This window comes from Erinaceus europaeus, chromosome 7 (genome assembly GCF_950295315.1).
Source record: "Erinaceus europaeus chromosome 7, mEriEur2.1, whole genome shotgun sequence".
NCBI lineage: Eukaryota > Metazoa > Chordata > Mammalia > Eulipotyphla > Erinaceidae > Erinaceus > Erinaceus europaeus.
This window is the reverse complement of record NC_080168.1, coordinates 67,983,168-68,007,663: the sequence shown is the minus strand read 5'-3', so window position 1 is coordinate 68,007,663 and position 24,496 is coordinate 67,983,168. Positions and strand designations below refer to the sequence as shown.

General features: G+C 43.9%; 1 protein-coding gene and 1 non-coding gene across 2 annotated transcripts in view; both read right to left on the bottom strand.

Moving 5' to 3' along the window:
* Nucleotides 1-2,141: 2,141 nt before the first annotated feature.
* LOC132539611 (U6 spliceosomal RNA) lies at nucleotides 2,142-2,248 on the bottom strand. Its single transcript, XR_009550949.1, has one exon. It is a non-coding gene; the product is annotated as a U6 spliceosomal RNA (small nuclear RNA).
* Nucleotides 2,249-7,652: 5,404 nt separating this feature from the next.
* The window catches only part of LOC132539438 (uncharacterized), a 48,666-nt gene continuing 31,822 nt past the window's right edge, over nucleotides 7,653-24,496 (bottom strand). Inside the window, exon 9 of the mRNA XM_060194687.1 lies at nucleotides 7,653-8,123. Within this exon, the coding sequence (XP_060050670.1) occupies nucleotides 7,957-8,123 (167 nt within the window). The 3' untranslated portion in view covers nucleotides 7,653-7,956. The remainder of the gene's footprint in view (nucleotides 8,124-24,496) is intronic.

The window sequence follows — 24,496 nt, the reverse complement described above, 5'->3', positions numbered from 1 at the left end:
TGTTGAAGACAAGGAAACATGAATCAGGAAATTACTACAAAAGGATAAGAACATTTTAGATTTAACAGGCTTTAGAAATGATACCTAAGGGAGCCAGAGGGTAGCACAGTGGGCTAAGCCCACATGGCACAAAGAGCAAGGACCATTTAGGATCCTGGATCAAGGCCCCTGCTCCCCACCTGCAGGGGAGTTGCTTCACAGGTAGTAAAGCAGGCCTGCAGGTGTCTCTCTGTCTCTATTCCTCTCTACCTCCCCCTTCTCTCTCAATTTCTCTTTGTCGCTATCCAATAACAAAAAAAAAGAAAGAAAGAAAAGAAATGATACATAGATTGCTCTATGGAAAACTGGGAATTGTTATGCAAGTATAAACTATTGTATTTACTGTGGAATGTAAAGTATTAATTCCCCAATAAAGAAACTAAAAATAAAGAGAAAGAAAGAAAGAAAGAAAGAAAGGATACCTGCCTTAAGATGGTAATAACTGTAGACTCACCTGCAAAGAAGGAAGCTTCACAAGCGGTTAAGCAGTACTGTTGGTGTCTTTCTCTCTACCTCCCCCTACCATCTCAGTTTCTCTGTCTTTATTCAATAAACATGTAAAGTAAAATAAATCTTGAAAAAATACTTGTAAATGGTTGCTCTGATACTGATATCTTGAGGTGTTTCCTATGTGAAGGCTGAATGTAGAAACACCTATGGATGACGATGATTCTTTCTCCAAGTTCTGCCTCCCAAACTATCCCAGCATATTCATTTACTTTCAAAGATCAACATACAGCAGGGTATTGTGACCCAAATGTAGATACATACGTTGTCTGGCTCAAGGAGAACTAAGTCAGCTTGACCCACTTCAATCATAAATACAGATATTGAAAATAACTTTATATAAAGAGAGAGACCAATGCAAAGAAGCTACCTAGTGTCTTAAAAAAAAGATTGTAGTGACTGTTCTCTCCTTTGCCATGGTTCTAAATTTGTTGATTCTGGATTTTAAATGGGCCTGGCCTATTGTTGAGTCCAGTTACCAGCCTAAATCTAGATGCAGGTTGTCTGTTTCTTCAACAGAAAACACAACACAACATATGTTAATTAAAAACATAACATAAATAACATATATAACATAACATTTTATTCATGAGAGAGAATGAGAGCATCATTCTGGTACATGCAATGCCAGGAATCAAACTGAGATTCAGAAGGCGGCTCAGGGCGTAAAGCACATGCTGTATATAGCATGTGGCTGGGGGTCTGATCCTCGACAATGCAAGTGAACACCACAGGCCGGCAATGGGAGTGACTCCATGCAAAGAGGAGCAGGGCTTTGCATGTCTCCGTCTCTTAAAGGATACAGAATGGAGACTGGCAGGGAGGTTTCTCAGCTGTCCCATGCAGATGCAAGGTTCTGGGTGGGATTGATCCCCAGGCACAATATTTGAGAAAAATTTTTTTAAAAGTCTTTGTATGGGAGTCGGGCTGTAGCGCAGTGGGTTAAGCGCAGGTGGCGCAAAGCACAAGGACCGGCATAAGGATCCCGGTTCCAACCCCAGCTCCCCACCTGCAGGGGAGTCGCTTCACAAGAGGTGAAGCAGGTCTGCGGGTGTCTATCTTTCTCTCCTCCTCTTTGTCTTCCCCTCCTCTCTCCATTTCTCTCTGTCCTATCCTACAACGACAACAACAATAATAACTACAACAATAAAACAATAAGGGCAACAAAAGGGAATAAATATTAAAAAAAATAAAAAGTCTTTGTATTACTTAAAAGATTTACAGTTAAGAGAACAATATTACCATGATTTTATTCAAAAAAGTCAATCTGCAGCCCTGGAGGCTGGCACAGTGGTTGGAGTTTTGGACTCAAGCATGAGGTTCTGAATTCTACCTCCAGCATCACATGTTCCAGACTGATGCTATAGTGTTTCGTCTCTCTCTCTCTCTCTCCCCTCCCTTTCTCCCTCACTGATTAATAAATCTTTTAAAAGAGCTTCAGCATATGTAGAACCAGAGTTCAGACAGACCTGGGATCCCACACATACAAATCCAGATCTCTTGCTACTGAACCACCTCCCAGCTTGCATTAACTGGCTCTTTAAAGATTATAATTATTTATATGTGTGTACATATATTGTATAATCCTTTATTTAAAAAATATGGTATGCCTCATGAATCTGTGTGTAATCTTTGAGCAGGGGCCATGCTAATCTTCTCTGTATCATGCCAATTTTAGTATATGTACTATCTAAGCTAGGACTATATTATAATCTTATTTAAAAAGTGTTACGAGATGGATACAGTTGGAGTCTGGCAGTGGCACAGCAGGTTAAGCGCACATGGTGCAAAGCTCAAGGACTGGTGGAAAGATTGCGGTTTGAGCCCCTGGCTCTCCACCTGCAGGGGAGTCCCTTCACAAGTGGTAAAGCAGGTCTGCAGGTGTCTGTCTTTCTCTCCCCCTCTCTGTCTTCCCCTCCTCTCTCCATTTCTCTCCGTCCTATCCAACAACAACGACATTAATAACCACAACAATGTTAGGCAACAAAAAGGAAAAATAAATAAAAATTAAAAAAGAGTGGAAAAGAATAGAAAAGAAAAAAAAGGGGGACAATGAGACCTTGGTGACAACAACAACAACAAAAATAAAATAACCTATTTATACTTTGGAATTGCAGAATGGCTAGGGCAATGGATCTGTAGGCATTAAGTCCTGAATTCAATCCCCAGATTTGCATGTCCAATAGTCATGCTCTGCTTCTCTTTTTTGTATTAATAAGTAACATTTTCTCCTTTTTTAAAATTTCCTTTTTTTTAAAACCGCGGTTCCTGCCCGGTTCCTACCCAGCTCCAAGATTGGCTCCTGCCTGGCTCTGCCTGGCTCCTAGTGCAGCTCCCACCTGCCAGCGCCCTGGCTGCCCCATTGTGTGCACAGGGAAACTGCAGTCTCTCCAGGACTGTCCCCACAGACACAAGAACCCCAGGCGACCCCTGCCCACCCCCACCACACACGGAGCCCTGCCAAGCCCCAGCCCTCCAGGACTAGGAGAGTTGGGGGTGGGCGCTAGGAGTGGCCTCCCAGGACCAGCAGGTTGAAAAGTACCAGACCCTCAGCCCAGACCCAATCCACAGCCCGGGCCCAGGGCTCAACAGCGGTTGGAGCCAGCAGGCCTGTGGCACAGCTCTGAAATGCATGTCTCTTCCGAGAGAGACAGAGGCAGAGAAAACACTGCAGTTCTACTAGTGCGAGGAGACCCCCAACCTGGACGCGCACCCCGCGCCCCAGCCTCCTTCACCCTAGTCTGGGAGCTTGGCTCGCCATGTTGCCCTAGGCCAAACTCCAAGTTCAGGATTCCAAACAGGCGTCCCCCGAGGACCTCGTCGTGGGCCACACACCAAGAGGAAGGACAGTGGGCGCACATTTCGGGTGGGCGGGAGCGCGGAAAGTTCTCTGGGCCTGGCCGCTCCTGAAGCCATGGCAGGCTGGTGGGTTCTGGGGTCCCCTCCTGCCCAAGGCGGTTGGGGTGGTTGGGAGGCGCACTGCCCGGCCTCCAGCTGCGCGGGCGGGTCCTCACCCTCAGGGCGCTTGGAGCCTCCAGCTCAGACACACTGGGCGAGACCCAGGGACCCGAATACACCTCTCCCTGCAAGAAGGAAAGGGAAGGCCGGCCGCACCAACTCTCTGGCAGGGTCCCTGAGCTCGCGCTCCAGGAAGCCGAAAGCAGCGGGATCTGGGGGCGCAGCCACCCTTCCAGGGTGTCCCTGCGGGACGGGGCGGGGTCTGGGGGCTCGCGGACACCTCCCCTGGGAGCGCCCCACTCAAGGCCGCTGGGTCCTGGCGGTTGGGGGGCGCAGCCACCACTCCGGGTTGCACCTGGCCCAGGGCTTGGGGTCCGGGGGCGCTGGCCCCTCTGTGGCTGCACCCCGACTTCGCCCCTCCCCCCACCCAACACCTTCCCAGGCAGCGCGACACCCCAGCCTTCCAGGGCGCGGGAACCAGGGGCCAGTTACTTGGAATTGGGAGGAATCTCACTACATGGGCTCAAGCACGGCACTTTGGACCTGGCGGCTGGCTGCTGTCTGGCACAGCACCTTCGGGAGTCCCCAGCAGTACTTCCACACGGGGGGCCTCCGCACAGTCCTGGCTGGGCGCTCAGTGCGCGGGTCGGGCGCCAGCGCTGGGGCCTATGGGTGAGACGTGATCCGACGTGACGCAACGCGGCGCGGGGGTGACGTGACGCGACGCTACGCAATGCGGCGTGGAGGCGACGGGGCCTCAGGGCAGGGCCGCAGGGCTCCATGGCGCTGCTGTGGATGCAGCTGGGACAAAGGGAAGAAGAGAAGACAGGGGGAGAGAAAGATAGACACCTGCAGACCTGCTTCACCGCCTGTGAAGCCAGGCCCCTTCAGGCTTGAACTAGGATCCTTATACTGTGCCACCTGCGCTAAACCCAATGTGCTAACTCCAAACTCCCTTTTTAAAATTCTTTATTTATAAAAAGGAAACGCTGAGTAAAACATAGGATAAGAGGGGTATAATTCCACACAATTCCCACCACCAGAACACTGTATCCCATCCCCTACCCTGATAGCTTTCTTATTCTTTAACCCTGGGAGTATGGACCCAAGGTCACTGTGGGATGCAGAAGATGGAAGGTCTGGCTTCTGCAATTGCATCCAGGCTGAACATGGGCGTTTACTGGTTGAGCCATACTCCCAGCCTGTCTCTCCCTTTCCCTAGTGGGGAAGGGCTCTGGGGAAGCAGAGCTCCAGGACACACTGGTGGGGTTGTCTGTCCAGGGAAGTTTGGTCAGCATCATGCTAGCATCTGGAACCTGGTGGTTGACAAGAGTTAACACACAAAGCCAAACAAATTGTTGATCAATCATGGACCTAAAGGCTGGAATAGTGCAGATGAAGAGTTGACAGGATTCTTAAGAAAGTCTTTAATAATTTTATAATAGGCACAGGTGGTGGTCATCTCAGTTGAGCATGCACATAACCATGACCCAGGTTCAAGGCCCCAGTGCCTACCTGCTAAGGGGTGGGGGAAAGCTTGACAAGCAAGCAGAGCTGCACGTGTGTTTGTCTCTCTCATCATCTCCCTTCCTTGTATGAATTGCCTAGTTCTATCAAATCAAAATTAAATTGTAAATATAAATTCCTTAAAAATAATCTAAAGGAAGTCAGGTGGTAGCACAGTAGGTTAAGTACACTGGCTCTCAAACTGCAGGGGGTTTGCTTCACAAGCAGTGAAGCAGGTCTCCAGGTGTCTTTCTCTCCCCCTCTCTGTCTTCCCCTCCTCTCTCCATTTCTCTCTGTCCTATCCAACTACAATGACATCAATAAGAACAATAATAACTACAACAATAAAACAACAAGGGCAAGAAAAGGGAAGATAAATATTTTGAAAATTAAAAAATAAAAATATTTTTATTATCTTTATTTATTAGACAGTAACAGCAGAAATCAAAAGGGAAAGGGGAAGTAAAGAGGGAGAAGAGAGAGAGAGAGAGAGAAACCTGCAGCACTGCTTCACCATTCACAAATCTTTTCCTCTGCAGGTGTGGTGGGGACTCAAATCCAAAATAAATTTTAAGACTTTAACTCAACTCATTTTGTTTTGATGGTGTTAGGGTTTAGAGACAGACTTAAGTTTGAATAAAATCTAGAGACAGGATGTAAAGTTCAAAATCTCAGAGCCAGAAAGAGAAATAGGGCTTTGCCCAGACCTACCCCTGCTACCTGCAGGATGAGACTGCCTGAGAGGAGGACAAAGCAGTAGGAAAATAATATCCCTTTGGAATATATATCCCTTGCAATATAATATCCTTTTGGAATATATATCCCTTTGGAATATAATATCCCATTGGAATATATATCCCTTTGGAATAGAACTAAAATAGGCCTACTAGCTATCTTCAAAATGGAGACCCCAAGTCTTCATCTGCAATATTCCAGCCTTTAGGTTCATGATTGGTCAACAATTTGTCTGGCTTTATATGCTAACTCTTTTTTCAGACACCAGGTTTCAGATGCTACCAAGATGCTTACCAGACTTCCCTGGACTGACGATTCCACCAATGTGTCCTGGAGCCCCACTTCCCCAGAGCTCTGCCCCACTAGGGAAAGAGAAAGACAGGCTGAGAGTATGGATCCACCTGTAAACATCCATGTAGCATGGAAGCAGTTACAGAAGCCAGACCTTCTACATTCTGCACACCATAATGTCTCTAAGTCCATACTCCCAGAGGGATAAAGAATAGGAAAGAAACAAGTCAGAAATAAGAAATAAGTCATAAACAGAAGGATGAATATGGGATGATCTCACTCTCAGGCAGAAGTTGAAAAACAAGATCAGAAAAGAAAACACAAGTAGAACATGAAATGGAATTGGCGTATCGAACCAAAGTAAAAAACTCTGGTGTGGGTGGGTGGGTGGGGAGAATACAGGTCCAAGAAGGATTCAGAGGACCTAGTGGGGGTTGTATTATTATATGGGAAACTGAGGGATGTTTTGCATGTACAAACTATTGTACTTATTGTTGAATGTGTAACATTAATTCCCCAATAAAAAAAGAAATAATAATAATATAAAAGAAGAACAAATGTTTCCCATTATACTTTCAGTTATAAGCAAAAAGTATTATTACACTAAAGAACAGTTAGAATCATTAAAAATTACAATTAATAAGTATGTCCTCTTGTATGAAAAAAATAATCTTAACCCCCAAAAGGTTATGATTTAAATGTCTGTAAGTAATTACAGAAACTGGTAATTAATCAACACATTGAGAAAGGAGGTGCCTAAATAAATATCAACCCAAATAAGTTAAGTTTTGAAATTAATTGGGATTTTCTCTACTTATGTATATATGGCAAACATCAGTAGGAGATAGCATATGGTTAAGTAAGACTTTCATGCCTGTAGTTCCTTGGCCCCAGGTTCAATCCCTGGCATCACCACATGCGAGAGCACCACTGTCCTAGAATAAAAAAGCAAACTATTGTTTTAGAACTCTGTCGTTTTCAATCAAATAAAAGTGCTTTGTGTTCTATTTACCGAAGTATAAAATCCAACGTCATGTAATTTCTTGATATTGATACAACCACAAAATGCTAAAGTCTATGATAAAGCCTATTTTCACTACCACATGAGGTATAAAAATTACAAAATATGGCGCTCTTGTTAAAGGAGAAGGGGAGGAGGTTAAGGACCAGAATAGAGCACAGGGGGATTGTGGAGAAAGCATACTGGATATACAAAAAGACATCCATACCTGAGGCTCCAAGATCCTAGGCTCAAACCCCAACATCACAAACCAGAGCTAACCAGTGTGCATGCTCTCTCATTAAATAATTATTTAAAAAGATAAAAAAAACTGAGGAGGGTAATCATATTCAAGGTGACTGAAGACAATGAGGTCAGAGTGCTTTGGGGGAGCTTACTGAACAATGCCTAGATTATATAAACCCTCTAACTGGTACCACTGTAGGTGGTGACATGTAGGACCAAGCTCAACAAACGTGTGTACAATAAACCCAAGCATTACAAAACCTTGGACTCTAGTGATAGATTTCTAGTAGTTGGAATACTTAAAACAATTAGGAGTTGAGTCCTGTCTTTTCCAAGTATACAGCTTATGACTTATCAGGTCCTTAAAGACTGAATCCAGCAAAGCTGTTCAGTTTAGAAAACCAACACATTTCATTTACCTGCACACATCGAGGCTAGCTCCTCTATGGCTCACTCAGCCTCTTGGATTTCCTGGAAGATGGCTACCAGTAGTGTCAACTGGGCATGCCTCCACTTCACAGACCTCCAGTCCCCTTCATGCACAGAAGGATGCTGCAAGCACTGATCCAGAGTCTGGTACTCCTTGTTCATGTCCCCTATGTACTTCTGTAGTGCCTTCTTCCTCGAAAGCATCCTAGTATCCTGATGACAATGTCTCTTGAGCCAAATCTTAACTAACAGATGACAATATTATTCCCATTGTGTCTGAAAACACACGCCTTCACATCATAATGTGTCTGTACAAGCAAATGAGAACGGAGGTTGATGTGGATGTGGTGGTGACCAACAAGAGACAAGTTTCTGAACAAGCAAATGAACAGGTGATGACTCATCTCAGCACCTGAAATACAATAAATGCACTCGAAATTAAAAAAAAAAAAACAAGAAAAAAATTCAGCACTGCATATATAATAAAGCTGAAGAAAATTAAAGAATTTAGTTCACTGCCCCAAGACAGCTCTAAATACAGTTCCCAGTTTCCAGAACACCCCTACTGTTGGGTAATTGTGCAGATACCCTCAGGGTATCACCCATTCCCGCTAGAGCTGAAACCATAACTTCCCAGAATGCCTTGTTTTCTCCACCCCCATTTTTCTAGCCAATCCCGTAAGGACTTTCCAGTTACTGAATTTCTCCCATAAAAGCCCTCACACTTCCGCCCTTCTCTCTCTTGCCTTTTCCCTCACTTCAGCAACCGACTCAGAGAAGGGTTGCTGCATATAGCAGTAGGCGGCCATCTTGCTAGCTCCATGTGGCCTGAAGTGCTGTGCTCTCACCCAACTCTGAGGCGTCTGCCTGAATAAATATTTGTATTCCCTCTCTCTCCGGTCTCTTCTCTCTCCCCTGCAACATAAACCAATACCCCACCCCAATAATTCTTTCAAACTTTTAAACTATTTTCTTTTTGTCGGGTTATTGTTGAAAATCACACCTGTATGATGCTGCTCCCTGAAGACTATTCTTTCTTTGTTTCTTTTTTAAGATTTACTTATTTATTAATCAGATAAAGAACTAGAGCATCACTTTGGCAATTGGCATGTCAAGAATTGAACTCGACCTCAAAAGTTGACAGTCCAATGCTTTACATACTATACTCCTACTCTATGTTTAGACATCTCCTGAGAGAGGTAAGACACCATAACACTGCACTCACTATTTGTGAAGATTCTCTCTGCCTGTCACCACCCCCATGCAAGTGTTCCTATGGGGATACCAGGGCTTGAACACAGGTCCTCCTGCATGGTGAAGTGTGCACTCTACCCAGTTACTTAGCACCTGCCCCCTTAATATAAAACATTTAAATAAATAAAGACAGCATTGTTTCCTCTACCCATCCAATATGTTTGATTAACTAACATGAAAAATAGCAGCAAAATTAATAATCAATGTTACAGGTTAAATTAGTGATTTTTCCATGGTGAGGTCAAATATGGCATGGATTTCCTATCCATGGTATTTTTCTTTTCTTTTTTTTAATATTTTATTTATTAATGAGAATGATAAGAGGAGAAGAGAGGGAAATAACCAGACATCACACTGGTACTCGTGCTGTCACCGGGGGTTGAACTCAGGACCTCATGCTTGAGATCCATTAAGCCACCTCCCAAATCATCATGGTGTTTTTCTAACTAAACTCCTAAGTAACTTTGTTATAATAATAATAATAATAATAATAATAATAACATTATTATTATTATCTATTGCTTTCTTAAACTTAAGACTGGAAAGTACCTTCCCCATTCTCATTAAAATCTGTATTTCTCCCAGTCCTGGAACCTTTGCGACTTTGTTATTTTTTGATGCTTCTCCTCTAGATCTCCTAGTCTGCTATACTGCGTCTGCAGACTTCAATTAAATCAATGCCACCAATGCCAGTGCCACCATGCCTTTTCACTTAGGATTGTATCCAGAGAGACCAACCTATAGATGTCAAGCTTCCAACTCCAATAATCTGCCACCAAGTTGCAAATGCTACTATGGTTTCATCCTGATTTCCCTGGGCAAACAACCCAGCCAGGTGTCCATGTCTGGTGGAGAAGCAATTACAGAAGCCAGAATTCCCACCTTCTGTACCCCATAAGTAATTTTGATTCATACTCTCAGAGGGGAAGAAATGTTAGGAGAAGATAACCAGAGGGCTCTGGACTCCAATTCCACCAGGACCCAGAGAGAGAGAAGAGGAAAAAAAGAAGAACATTTGAAAGTAGTGATAGGTGTAGGTGTGAGTTAGAAAGGAAGAAAACGCAGGGCCACAGGAAAAATAGGTAAATGTATGTAAATGCAGATAGTTATAGAAATAATAGTTGGGAGTCAGGCGGTAGTGCAGTGGGTTAAGTGCATGTGTTGCAAAGTGGAAGGACTGGCATAAGGATCCCAGTTCGAGCCTCCAGTTCGCCACCTGCAGGGGAGTTGATTCACAAGTGGGGAAGCAAGTCTGCAGGTGTCTTTTTCTCCCCGTCTTCCCCCTCTCCATTTCTCTCTTTCCTAACCAACAACAACAATAACAACTACAAAAATAGAACAAACGCAACAAAAGGGATTCAATAAATATTAAAAAATTATTTAAAAAAATTAATGTTAGATATAATGGCTGTGGGTAGTACTATTTGTTCTCCCCCAACACCAACACAGATGATCAAGAGTTAACAAAGGTACATAATAGTTTTATCCAATTAGAAAGGGGATGGGGGTGGGATATGTGTTCTAAGAAAAGCACTCTGCCTATTACATCCTGAGGTTTAAAGCTGGAGGAAAGGGCACAATGGATCAGAATCAGCCTTTATGAAAGTCTGTTGCTTCTACTGTGTGAGGTGCAATAGTATATTATTTCACTTTATCACTATCAGCCTGTGCCGGCATTCTTGCAAGTAATAAAATACACAGAATGACCTCCAAAAATATTCAAACCTGCATAATTTTACTAGTGAATTTCATGTTTTCTTTCTCCCCAGCACAGTGCTCAGTTCCAGCCGATGGTGGTGACAGGGATGGAACCTGGGAACTAGAAGCCTCAGGCTAAGAAAATCTTATACATAACCATTCTATCTCCCAGACCCTTAGTGAAATTTAACATTTTTAATAGTATTTGGAAAAGGCTGTAGAAGAATGCACCAGTAGGTACCAGAAATGACAATCAGCAGTGAGTCCTTTTGAAAAAATGGTCAGAATAAAAGAATGGCAAATAGATTTTTGTTAGAACACTTCCAGGTAAAATTCCTACCTCAGCACAGCAGGAGCCTCAATGTAAATGGAGTGGAGTTGGAAAAGCAAGATGCTGAGCTCCTGGGGTTGTTATACCCAGAAACCCACCTCAGGAGAGTCACTGTGACCCCGGGGGCCAGTGCTCATCCTGGACACAGTCAGAAGTGACGTCGCAGGAAAAGCTCCACTCAGGTGGCGATGCAGGAAGACCACCTGCAGACAGAAAAGGATTTTAAGATGGGGAGACAGGGGCCAGGCGGTGGCGCACCTGATTGACCTCACATGTTACAATGTGCAAGGACCAAGGTTTGAGCCCCTGGTCCCCACTTGCAGCGGGAAGCTTCTCAAGTGTTGAATCAGGGCTGCAGGTGTTTGTCCCTCTCCCTATCTTCTCCTTCCCTCTCAATTTCTGGCTGTCTCTGTCCAATAAGTAAATAAAGGTAATTTTAAAAAATTAAAAGAAAAAATATTTAAAAAAAGAGATGTGGAGGCAGAGGAGGCAGGGGTAGTGTCCCTGCCTGAGTGCACACATCACCATGCTTAAGGGCTGTAGTTCAGGGACTGGGTAGAGCGCAGCAGTTTAAAAGTACATGGCGCAAAGAGCAAGGACGAGCGTAAGGGCTGGAGTTCAAAACCTGGGCCCCCACCTGCAAGAGGAAGCTTCACTGCAGGAAGTACAGAGGGTGTCTTGCTCTCCCCTTCCCTCTCGATTTCTCTCTGTCCTACTAAAAAAAACAACCTCTATAAAGAGAGCACAATGGAGAGTACCGCATGAAAGATCACCAGGACTTGAACTACTCAGAGCTGAGAAACCAGACCTAGAGGCAACAAGGCACACTAGACTAGAGTCACTTGCCAGTGTGCCTCTTTGACACTTCCAGATGTAGTTTCCTAGGGTTCAGGGCTCCGCCCTGGCTACCACTTCCTCAGAGGCACTTCTGATCCCATTGCGACCAGCAGCCACTGAAAAGAAGAGAAGCAGAGATCTCAGAGTTAGGAGCCCACCCGAGGGAGCCTGGATCCTGAGGCTGTTGTACAGGTAGAGGGCAAAGTGACAGAAACTACAGCTCTGGAACTAGGATCAACAATGGTAGAGAATGTTCCATCCTCCGAAGGGATAGTGGAAGATAGTGAAATCTATATATAGCAAACCTACAGCCAACATCATACTCAATGGACAGAAGCTGAAAGCCTTCCCCTTCAGATCAGGGGTTAAACAGGGGTGTCCACTGTCACCATTACTCTTCAAAATAGTATTGAAAGCTCTTGCCATAGAAATCAGGCAAGAGAAAGAAATCAAAGGAATACAGATTGGAAGGGAAGAAGTCAAGCTCTCACTATTTGCAGATGATATGATAGTATACATAGAAAAACCTAAAGAATCCAGCAGGAAACTACTGGAAGTTATTAGGCAATATAGCAAGGTTCAGGCTACAAAATCAATGTACAAAAATCACTGGCATTTCTTTATGCAAACACTAAGTCTGAAGAAGAAGACATCCAGAAATCACTCCCATTTACTGTTTCAGAAAAATCAATCAAATACCTAGGAATAAAGCTGACCAAAGAAGTGAAAGACTTGTATACTGAAAACTATGAGTCGCTACTCAAGGAAATAGAAACTGATACCAAGAAATGGAAAGATATCCCATGCTCATGGATTGGAAGAATAAATATCATCAAAATGAATATTCTCCCCAGAGCCATATACAAATTTAATGCAATACCCATCAAAGTTCCACCAAGCTTCTTTAAGAGAATAGAAAAACACTACAATCATTTATCTGAAACCTGAAAACACCTAGAATTGCCAAAACCATCTTGAGGAAAAGAAACAGAAATGGAGGCATCACACTCCCAGACCTTAAACTATATTATAAAGCCATCATCATCAAAACAGCATGGTACTGGAACAAAAATAGGCACACAGACCAATGGAACAGAATTGAAAGCCCAGAAATAAATCCCCACACCTATGGACATCTAATCTTTGGTAAGGAGGTGCAAAGGATTAAATGGATGAAGGACACTCTCTTCAATAAATGGTGCTGGGAAAACTGGGTTGTAACATGCAGAAGAATGAAATTGAACCACTTTATCTCACCAGAAGCAAAAATCAATTCCAAATGGATCAAAGACCTGGATGTCAGACCAGAATCAATCAAATACTTAGAGGAAAACATTGGTAAAACACTTTCCCACCTACACCTCAAGGACATCTTTGATGAATCAAACCCAATTGCAAGAAGACTAAAGCAGAAACAAACCAATGGGACTATATCAAATTGAAAAGCTTCTGCACATCCAAAGAAACTATTAAACAAATAAAGAGACCCCTCACAGAATGGGAGAAGATCTTCACATGCCATACATCAGACAAGAAACTAATCACCAAAACATATAAAGAGCTCAGCAAACTTAGCACCAAAAAAGCAAATGACCCCATCCACAAATGGGCAGAGGATATGAACAAAACATTCACCTCAGAGGAGATCCAAAAGGCTAACAAACATATGAAAAACTGCTCTAGGTCACTGATTGTCAGAGAAATGGAAATTAAGACAACACTAAGATACCACCTCACTCCTGTAAGAATGGCATACATCAAAAAGGACAGCAGCAACAAATGCTGGAGAGGCTGTGGGGAGAGAGGAACCCTTTTGCATTGCTGGTGGGAATGTATATTGGTACAGCCTCTGTGAAGAGAAGTCTGGAAAACTCTCACAAGGCTAGACATGCACCTTGCATATGATCCAGTAATTCCTCTCCTGGGATTATACCCCAAGGACTCCATAACACCCAACCCAAAGGAGGTGTGTACTCCTATGTTCATAGCAGCACAATTCATATTAGCTAAAACCTAGAAGCAACCCAGGTGCCCAACAAGAGATGAGTGGCTGAGAAAGCTGTGGTATATATACACAATGGAATACTATGCAGCGGTCAAGAACAATAAACCCACCTTCTCTGACCCATCTTGGACAGAGCAAGAATGAATTATGTTAAGTGAGCTAAGTCAGAAAGAGAAAGATGAGTATGGGATGATTCCACTCATCAACAGAAGTTGAGTAAGAAGATCTGAAAGGGAAACTAAAAGTAGGACCTGACTAAATTGTAAGTAGGGCACCAAAGTAAAAAACCCTGTGGTGAGGGGTAGCCATGCAGCTTCCTAGGCCAGTGGGGGGTGGGAGTGTGTGGAAGGGATGGGTCACAGTCTTTTGGTAGTGGGAATGGTGTTTATGTACACTCCTAGTAATGTGTAGTCATATAAATCACTAGTTAATATGAGAGGGGGAAAGTTAATTGTATGTCTCAAAGTTTTTAAAACACAGACTGAGTCTTTTTAATATATAGGCTGTGTATTTGAATGCAGACTCTCTCAAAAGCCTAGACCTAGTAGATCATAAGCAACCAATAGCACAGCTATATACAAGATACTGGGTACTGTACAGCAAATACTAACAAAAGGACTTTCAAAGTTAACCCAATTACCAAATAATGTGATGTTAACATTAACTATCCATTGTCTTTTTGAACCCTAAGACAGCAGGAACCTCACATCTCCACTATAGAGCCTCTACTCCCCCCAGTCCTGATACCTTTGGATAGGGCCCACTTTCCCGTATGCCTCTCCCAATCTGTATCAAATTATATTGCATCTGCTGATCGCAACCTAATCAACACAATGATTGCCAACTCAACATGCTTCACCTCAGACTGTGTCCAGAGACTTCACATGACAACGCTTCAGCTTCTTTACTCGGGTGAGACGTTATCTTTCATAGTATTCTTTAATTCCATCTAAGGTGGTTTACTTTCTAACAAAGTCCCCAAACCTAGATATACACCAGATTCGGTGAGAGAGAGCTTATGTACACACGTATCCATAAACTACTGCAAAATATATACCTAAAAGCAGAAGTACACTAGAGTTTGCAGTGAGTACCCCCCTTACACTTCCTCTCCTGTATTCTAAGCTTTGGGTCCATGATTGCTCAACAATTTGGTTGGCCTTGTATGTTAACCCTCTTTTCAGTCACCAGGTTCCAGATGCCATCAGGATGCCAGCCAGGTTTCCTTGGACTGAAGACCCCACCAATGTGTCCTTGAGCTCTGCTTTCCCAGAGACGCACCCTACTAGGGAAAGAGAGAGGCAGACTAGGAGTATGGACTGACCAGTCAACACCTATGTCTGCAACCCACAACAACTGTGGGTCCATGCTCCCAGAGGGATAGAGAGTGGGAAAGCTATCAGGGGAAGGGGTGGGATATAGAGATTGAGTGGTGGGAATTGTGTGGAGTTGTACCCCTCCTACCCTATGGATTTGTTAATTTATCCTTTCTTAAATAAAAAAAAGAAAAGCAAAAGCAAAGGAAAAAAATTAACTAGTCATGTCAATTACTTTGACACTAAATGCACACCTAAATGACACCTAATGCACACAAAAAAAACCATGGGTGTCTAGAATTTAAATAATAGTACCATGTAAAAAAAAGATAATGTACACTACATACCTTTACTTCCTAGAGAAACTGAAATAACCCTTTTTAGTGAATCTAATACATTGTCTGTGTAATGACTTGTAATATTACTTGTTTCTAAATGTATAGAGATTGTTCATGTAGTACACACAAAAGTGTTTTATATAGAGGGATATAAGTTGATCTGTAAGTTTTTATACATCTGTTTTCATTCATTTATATTATTACTATCTTAGTATAAAACTGAGAAAACTGAGAGCCTAAGAGAAGGAAGAAGAGAATGACAAGAAAAAGGAGAGAAAATCCTGGAAGTCTGACATAAAAGGAAGACTCAAACTTTTACAGTGATGCTGGATCTGTGTTGATGGATGGATAGGGAATGTTTTAGATTTCTCTAGTGTCTCAGGCAATCCAGGAAGTGACACAGTGAGTGTCTGGATTAAGCATGGAGTCTATTCTGAGACTGGGAGGTGGTAGGATTGGGATTCCCATTAGAAAGAAACTCTAATTCATCCCACAGTGTCTCACCATCCATACCTGCCTCAGAGCCAGGTTATGTTGAAAGAAGACAGGGATGTTTTTGAGCAGTATTTTTTTATTTCTATTTATTTATTTATTTATTTTAAAAAGGAGATGTTAACAAAATTGTAGGATAGGAGAGGTACAACTGCACACAATTCCTACCACCAGATCTCTATATCCCATCCCCTCCCCTTAAGGAAGATAGGAATGTGTATTAGCAGTTTTTAAAAAATTTCGTAGGAGCATTTCCTCCATATCATTCTAATACTCTCCCATCAATAATTATATATTGAAAAAAATGTATTGGCTTGCTTTGTAGTATGACGAGACTAGGATGACTAATTAAATAAATTTTTTATTATGACTTTTTTTTTTTTTTTTACTACCAGGATTATTGCTGGGGCTCTTGCCTGCATGATGACACCATTGCTCTCCACAGTCATTTTTTCCTTTTCTAATTTTCCACACCAGAGAGATATAGAGATGGGGTGAGAAGGATAAAGGCAGACATCAGCACCACTGCTCCCCCACTTGGGAGGTGTTCTCCTCTCCCTCTTCCACACCCAGGAATAGGGTCCAGGGACTTAAAACAAGGTCCTGCCCCTGGCTCCTGTGTGTGCACAACCAGGTGCACCACTGCCAGGCCTTGGTGACTCTTGCAACAGATACTGTCCATTCAAAAGGCAGAAGCCAGACAACAGTATGTGACAAGACTCAGTGCCCTCTCTGCTTTCTGTCTTTGCTCATAGAGCTGTCTTTGGAGGTAGGACTGTATGTCAAGGGACAGGGCGTTCTTTCTATAGGCATTCTCCCTGTGAAAGATGAATAACACAATATATCTGGATTCCACCTACGAAATCTTAAATCCTGTTAGAAGTAGAGAAGTCGAATCTCATACATCAGCCCATGCACAAACATTTCCATGGTGAGGTACATCATTCTCCTGGATGTAAGACTGGTTGGGCTTTCTTCCTTCTCTCCTTCTATAATGCTCTCAACTAGAAAGTGGGCCTGGTGGCCACCTGGCTCTCCACCTCCTCTCAGCACACAGAGTGGCCACTGGAGCTCATCATTACACACACTGCTATGTCACAGGTCTATTTGCTCGGGGAGGGTGGGTTATCCCTGGCCCTTGTACAATCTGTCCTCAGACACCATCCATCACAGCTTCGTGGTGGCAGTGGACCAGAACAGTGACATCATCACCACCATCAATGATATGGAAACTTAGCTGCAGGCACTCCACCATATACCACACGCCCATGGCCCCAACTTGGCCAAATCTACTCCTCCTCAGTGCCTTGAGCTCACGCCTGAATCTGTGATGGCCTCTGGGGACAGGGCTGCCCCAAACTGCTCCTGTACAATAGCTATTATCCAGGAGACCCCCATCTTCCCTGAGAATATAGTGGTGGAGGACATAAGCTGTTTCATTCTGGTTCTAGAGAAGTTGAAGGCCACCAGCACATCCTTAACCTTCGACTGTCTACCTTCAAACTTGGGGGACATTCAGATAAGATGTCCTAGAGTTTAGGATTGCTGTCTAAGCCAGTACCTGAAAGACTGTTTCCTGTAAGCTAGCTGACTATTTCTCACACATAACTGTAAAAATGCAGAGCCACAGGGCAGCCAGCGTTCCTGGACATTAACTGTCTTTTTGTTTTGTTAATATTTACTTATACCCTTTTGTTGCCCTTCTTTTATTGTTGTAGTTATTACTGTTGTTGCTGTTGATGTCCTTGTTGTTGGATAGGACAGAAAGAAATGGAGAGAGGAGAAGAAGACAGAGGGGGGAGAGAAAGATAGACACCTGCAGACCTGCTTCACCAATTGTGAAGTGACTCCCCTGTAGGTGGGGAGCCGGAGGCTCGAACCAGGATCCTTAAGCCAGTCCTTGTACTTCCTGCAACGTGTGCTTAACCTGCTGCACTATTGCCCAACTCCAGACTCCCAGATATTTACTGTCTTAACCTTTTATAAGTTCCTTGGGCATGAAAACATGTGCTCTCATCAGGGTGAGCCAACACCCAGCACCCCTGTGGAGTTTCTCTGTGGTTGGCTATCAGGAGCTGACCACCCCCTGGGGATCAATCTTGAAACTTGAGGCCAGAAAAGCTGCCTCCTGCTGCATCCTTTCCCTCTTTCTCATCTGCAGAATCTCCTTTGCAGACTGAACTATGTAAAGAAAAATGAATGTTCCAATCTTGGCCCCAAATGTATGAGACAAAGTTATTACTCAATGGCTATATGAATGACATATTAATATGTAAAAGTGCCCTTACTGGTGTTTCTCTAGCCTGTAGAGTAAAAAGCTGTGCATTTAATCGCTTCATTATGGGGCTGGCGGTAGTGCACCCAGATAAGCACACACAGTACATGGTCAAGGGCCCAGCTTCCAGTTCCTGCTCATCCCTGCAGCAAGGAGGCTTCACAAGTGGAGAAGCAGGTCTGTAGGTCTCTCTCTCCTTCTATCCACATATATATATTATATTCCTCCCTCCCTTCTCTTCTGAATTTCTTTCTGTCCTATCCAACAAAATAGGGAAGAAGTAATAGGGAGTCGGGCTGTAGCGCAGCGGGTTAAGCGCAGGTGGCGCAAAGCACAAGGACCGGCATAAGGATCCCGGTTCGAACCCCGGCTCCCCACCTGCAGGGGAGTCGCTTCACAGGCGGTGAAGCAGGTCTGCAGGTGTCTATCTTTCTCTCCCCTTCTCTGTCTTCCCCTCCTCTCTCCATTTCTCTCTGTCCTATCCAACAACGACGACAACAACAATAATAACTACAACAATAAAACAACAAGGGCAACAAAAGGGAATAAATAAATAAAATAAAATATTTAAAAAAAAAAATGGCAACCAGGAGTAGTGGATTCCTAGTGCCTGCAATGAGCCCCCAGAGGTTATAACCTGGACACAAAGAAGAGAATTGACCCCAAATGTCCTAAGGAAACTCAAACTATTATTGTGGTAGTTAATGCTGGACACATAAAAAGTGTTGTGTAGGGAGTCAGGCGAGAGCACACTGGGTTAAGCTCATGTGGCACAAAGCTCAAGGACTGGCTAAGGATCCCAGTTCAAGCCCCAGCTCCTCACTGCTGGAGACACTTCACAGGCTGTGAAACAGGTCTGCAGGTGTCTTTCTTCTCCCCTCTCTGTCTTCCTCTCCTCTATACATTTCTCTCTGTACTATCCAACAACAACAACATCAATAACAACAATAATAATAACTACAACAACAATAAAAAACAAGTGCAAGAGAAAATAAATAAATATAAAAAAAATAAAAAATTTTTGTAAATTTAGATCCAGATGCATCTCTAAAGTATGGAATGGAATCATTCCAATGTTCTGAAAAGCATAATCCATAGAAAAAATCATTTTACAAAATATTGCGGACTGCCTCCAGTTGACAGTTAATATCAATCTACATGTATGTTGAATTTCTGATTCTTATTAAACATTATGCACTGCTATAAGTTGATCATTCACAATTAAAATATGTGAATGGATCTATTGGAAGAATCTCCTAAGTACTTGAAGAAAACTGTGAGTTTTGTTCATTTTGCTGCCCTGTGTAGAGGATGAGTGCCCTCAGGTGGCTGATTTCCAAAACTGCAGCTAAAGCAAATCTGCCTGAACCTTTTAGAGGTGAAGTTACAATGAGTCTGACAGACAAGGGAAGTGAATGACATCATGGCCACCTGACTGTGCTTTACCTGTGTGCCAGCAGCATGAGGGAAATCTAGTATATGGGATCCATTGCCTCCTTAATCTTTTTATCATTCCTTATGGCAAAGACTAACATCTGTCTCATTTTTTCCTGTATTGAGTGAGGAAAAGCATTGTTCAAGCATGACATCATTAGTATGAAAGTCATATTTTCCTTCAAATAGTTTATAAGACCTTAAGGAAAGGTAAGAAAGAAAGAAAAGTCTGAGGAACCACTCAGCCTGGTCATGCACTCAGACGATGCAGCAGGACAATGAGAACAGGCTTGTCCCCACCTCTCTCCCACACAAGCAGACACAGACACAAACACACTGTCTGGTGCTCCACACCCTGATATTTCTGACCAGTGATTCTCTCACTGATGTTAATCTGAATGTTTCTTGTCTGTGATCAGATGGACTGCATCCTACAGAGCTGTTTAAGACAAGAAGTGGTGGAAGGCTGTGGTGCACCTGGCTCAGAGCATTAGTTACAAGCTGCTGGGCTCAAGACACGTGTCCCCCCTAGAATGGAAGAGCTTTACAAGCAGTTGAAGCAGTGCTGTAGGTTTCTCTCCACTCTCCCTCCATCTCCTTCACTCTACTTTTTCTGTAGCTGTCCAGTGAACTATGAATAAAATAATAAAAAAAAGAAGTGAAAGACTTTCATGTGTGAGGATCTGGGGTCCTTTCCAGGTTCAATCCCACTGCCAAAGGCCAGAGCTGAGCAGGGCTCTTATCTTTCTCATTAAGAGAAATAACTTAATTAATAAAAGATAAAAAATACCAAGAAGCTAAGACATCTATTCTAGGCTACATCAAGTCCTCCAATGGTTTCTCAAATGTGTGTCTTTTACACTAGAGTTGAAGGACATCAAAGAATGTCCACAACTCATTTGCTGATGGATTCATTCTTTCAAAAATGGTTTTATGAGGATAACATTGCCTTTGTTTGTGTATGTACACACACACACACACACACACACACACACACACACACACACACACACACACACACACACTAATGCTCCTGGAAATACTGTGTCTGTGACAGCATCCATGTGAATATCCTACTGTGATATTTACTCTGTTTAGAATTATAAAATTAGATGACCACTGCATGAGATAGGGGCTAGGCTTGTAGCATCTCTATTATTTCCAATAAAAGCCTGGAAGTCTATAGTCATCTCAAAAGGAAAAGATTAAAAGACTCAAAGCTATAGGTGCAACTGGCTTTAGAGGGGCACTCTGTCAGCTGTCAGTTATGATGCTGACCTTTGACCACTGACATCACAGCCCAGGGGCCCAGGCTATAGCAGAATCTTCAGTCTTGGAGACTGAGCTGAACAGTGCACACAGTGCTGTGTCCAGCTCTCTCTTTCCTGTCAAGGAGTGAAGAGTCGAGGATGTCTGCATCTACCAGAAAGTCTTTGAGGCTTTCAGCATGTCTGCGCTGGCTGCCCTGCTTAAGGTAGAGTCTGTTCACATGCCCTGTATGACCAGCAGAGGAGGAGGAGGGTGGTCCCAGGAGGTGCTCTGTGTGATTCCCACTGACAATCCTCAGCTTCAGCCTGGTCTCATCAACAGTTACTTGTGCTCATGAGATTCCCTTCTGCTGATGCCAGAGAGCAGGCATGACCCATTAGCATCAGAGTCTTGTGGGCTTACTCAGGGCACAGCCAAGGAATAACTTAGTACTTCCTTGAGTTGAGAAACATTTGAATGTTTGGCTTATTCTCGGCTGATCATGGGATTGCTGGCCCCCTCAACCCCAAAGTGATGACTGACTTAAAGAAGATTAGAGTCAGTTTTCCAGAATCCTGTTATCTAAGTGTGTATGTTAACCTGAGACCACAATGGAATGACTTCTTCACACTCTTGGATCTATGCAATCTGACCCCTATAGGTCACACACAGATCTGTTTAAAATTACTTTTATGAGAGAGGAAGAGCGAGAATAAAAAAGAGGAGAAAAGTAGAAAGAGGAAAGAAGGGGAGAGGAATGGGTAGGGAAAGAAGCAGAGTCACAGAGGCTAAAACTAGGGGTTGATTATGCTCCGACAACGCTCTAGACACTGTGCTGCCTTCAGGCCTAGGCCCAGTGTCCCTGAGTTGGTTCTATGAAACATTTCTCATCCTCTCTCCTTTGACCACTTAGTGTCCCCTTACATTTTTTTATCCTTATATTTTGAAGTATTAATTCACTACAGTGTGATTTGCTGACACAGGGTGTCTGCACAATACTCTCACCCCAAGTCAGGTCCTCTCCCAGCACCAAGCACCAGGGCCCCAATACCCTCACTCCCACTCACTCCCTCTCAGTGTCTCCTTTCTACCAGGTCCTTAGACTCTGCTACTTCCTTGTCCCCTGACACTGAAATGACAGGCCCTGTGCCCTGTCCTTTAAGCAGCCCTCCATTACCACCAGCCCTGAGTGACCTCAACTCTCACAGGAGCTCTGTCTAGCTCAAGACTCCTTAATTGGGCTGCTGAGCCCTTCTGGGGCACTGAGACTCCTCTGTAATGCTCTGTGAGTGCTGACATCAACATGAGCCCTTGTGTCCCACCTGCCAGTGACAAACTGCCCTGTGGGTCTGCTGTGTTGCAGCTCTTCTATGGAGGAGGGTAGTCTGGAAGAGAACATCCTAGTGTTGCATTATGGCCATATCCAGTTCATGGGCACTGGCAAATTCCAGAAGGGTCGGAGGTGGCAGAAAAGGCAACTGATCTTACGTGCTGCTCATCTCCAACACAAAGTAGGTACCTGCCCCCTCTGGAGTTCCTGTAATGCACCAAAGTAAAAGACTCTGGGGTGGAGGAGTGAGGGGTGGGGGGAGTACAGACCCTGGAAAAGGATGACAGAGGACCTAGTGGGGGTTGTATTGCTATGTGGAAAACTCTCAGGGAAAACTGAGAAATGTTATGCATGTACAAACTATTGTAGTTACTGTCGGCTGTAAAACATTCATTCCCAAATAAAAAAATTAAAGAAAGAAACACACCCACCATCTCATCTCCTCAGGAGAAACCCAGCTGCTCCCAGATCTCTGGGATACAAGCTAACAGCGCTGTGCTCTATTTCCTCTCCAGGTACAAGAGTCAAGTACTTGGCACACCTGATGGACATGTGGGTGGAAACCAACATGAGGAAAGCCACGAGAGCCCGCACATCGCTGGTCTTGGGATGGACTGACCGCAGCTTCATGGTCTATTTTCAGTAAGACTGCAGCCAGGCCCTGCCTGTCTCCTCACGACTCTGAGGGGGAGCACAGCTCCATCTGGGGGTCTATTAGCCACAGGTGCTCTGACCCCCACAAGGACAGCTCTGAGCTCTCCATTGGCTCCCAATGGCTCTGATACAGGCAAACACATGTAGCTGATAAGCCTCTTGCAGGTGGTGACCAAGGGCTTGAACCCGGGTCCTTGTGCATGGTAGCATGTGCAGTGAACCACCAGCACCACCAACTGGCCCTAAACCCAATTTCTCCTCCATTTAGAAGATTTCCCTGCAACCCAGCAAACTGTCAAAGAGCAGGGCCCCTCAGCACCCAGGGACCAGGACAGGCCCCCTGGATCACACAGTCCCACCAATAACAATCAATGATGCTGTTTACACAACCCAGCACTCATAATATGTTTGTGTGAATGTGCATTTTAATTTTTTTCTCCCCTTCTCTTGGATTTCAGATCAGTTGAGAAGATGGAGCAATGGTACAATGAGCTTTCTGAGTATGTCCTCATTTCATGTATTTCAAATCTTCAAGTTCTCAGAATGCAGAGTCCTAGCAGTCAATGTTCCTCCCTCTTGTCCTCCTTCTCTTCACACTGTGATGGGAGCTAACATCACCCTGCACCATGTATTAAATGGCCCTGACTTAAGGGCAGGTTTCTCCATGGGCTGGCTCTCAAAGCAAATGAACCTGCCAGAGCTACAGCCCAGGGAGGTTCTGGCCTGGACTCCAGGCAGGCCTGGAGGATGCGATGCTCAGCCCTGGTCTCAGAGACCTGACACCACAGACATGTTTTCTGGGATCTGTCTCATTTTTCAGAAATACATTTGCATGTTGTTGTTCTCATTACATCTTGCACATATCTTCAAAAACTTGATATCTTGAAAAAGCATTGAAAAATGTTGAAATGATTAGCCAAAATGCAAGTTCATTTGATAATAGTCCAACAGCTCATTTCTCCTTCTCTCTTTTGGGTCACCGTGGAATCCATTAAAAAAATTTATACCGCCATTCTCAACTACCTGGATATCAACCAAAAGGAGGCAGAATGCACCTGTGTGAGTGTTTCTAAGGCTAGAACTTACATCCCAAGTTCTTGCTTTACACAGAAAGTGGTCTAGAGATAAGGGAAGAATTCAGCACATACTACCCAGAAGGATGCATTTTCCTATTTACACACACATATCTATAGACACAAAAAAGGGAACCGATACTGTATGCAACCCTCTCTTGCATATACAGAGTGGTTTGCATTGCTCCCTGTGGATTATTTCCTCCTAGAATGGGTGACTCTACTAATTAAAGAAAAAATAACAACCTCACTTTTCTTTATGCTACTGGACCAAAAGCAAGCTAGGAGGGACCAGGCAGTGGTGTACCTGGTAGAGTACACATGTTACCATGCAAGAGGACCTGGGTTCAAGTCCCTGAGTCCTACTTGGCGCAGGGGAGCTTCATGAGTGGTGAGGCAGTACTGCTGGTGTCTCTCTCTTTCTCTGCCCCTTTCTCCCCCTCTATCAAAGAAAAAGAAAAAAGAACAATGGCAGCCAGGAGCTGTGAAGTCATGATGCA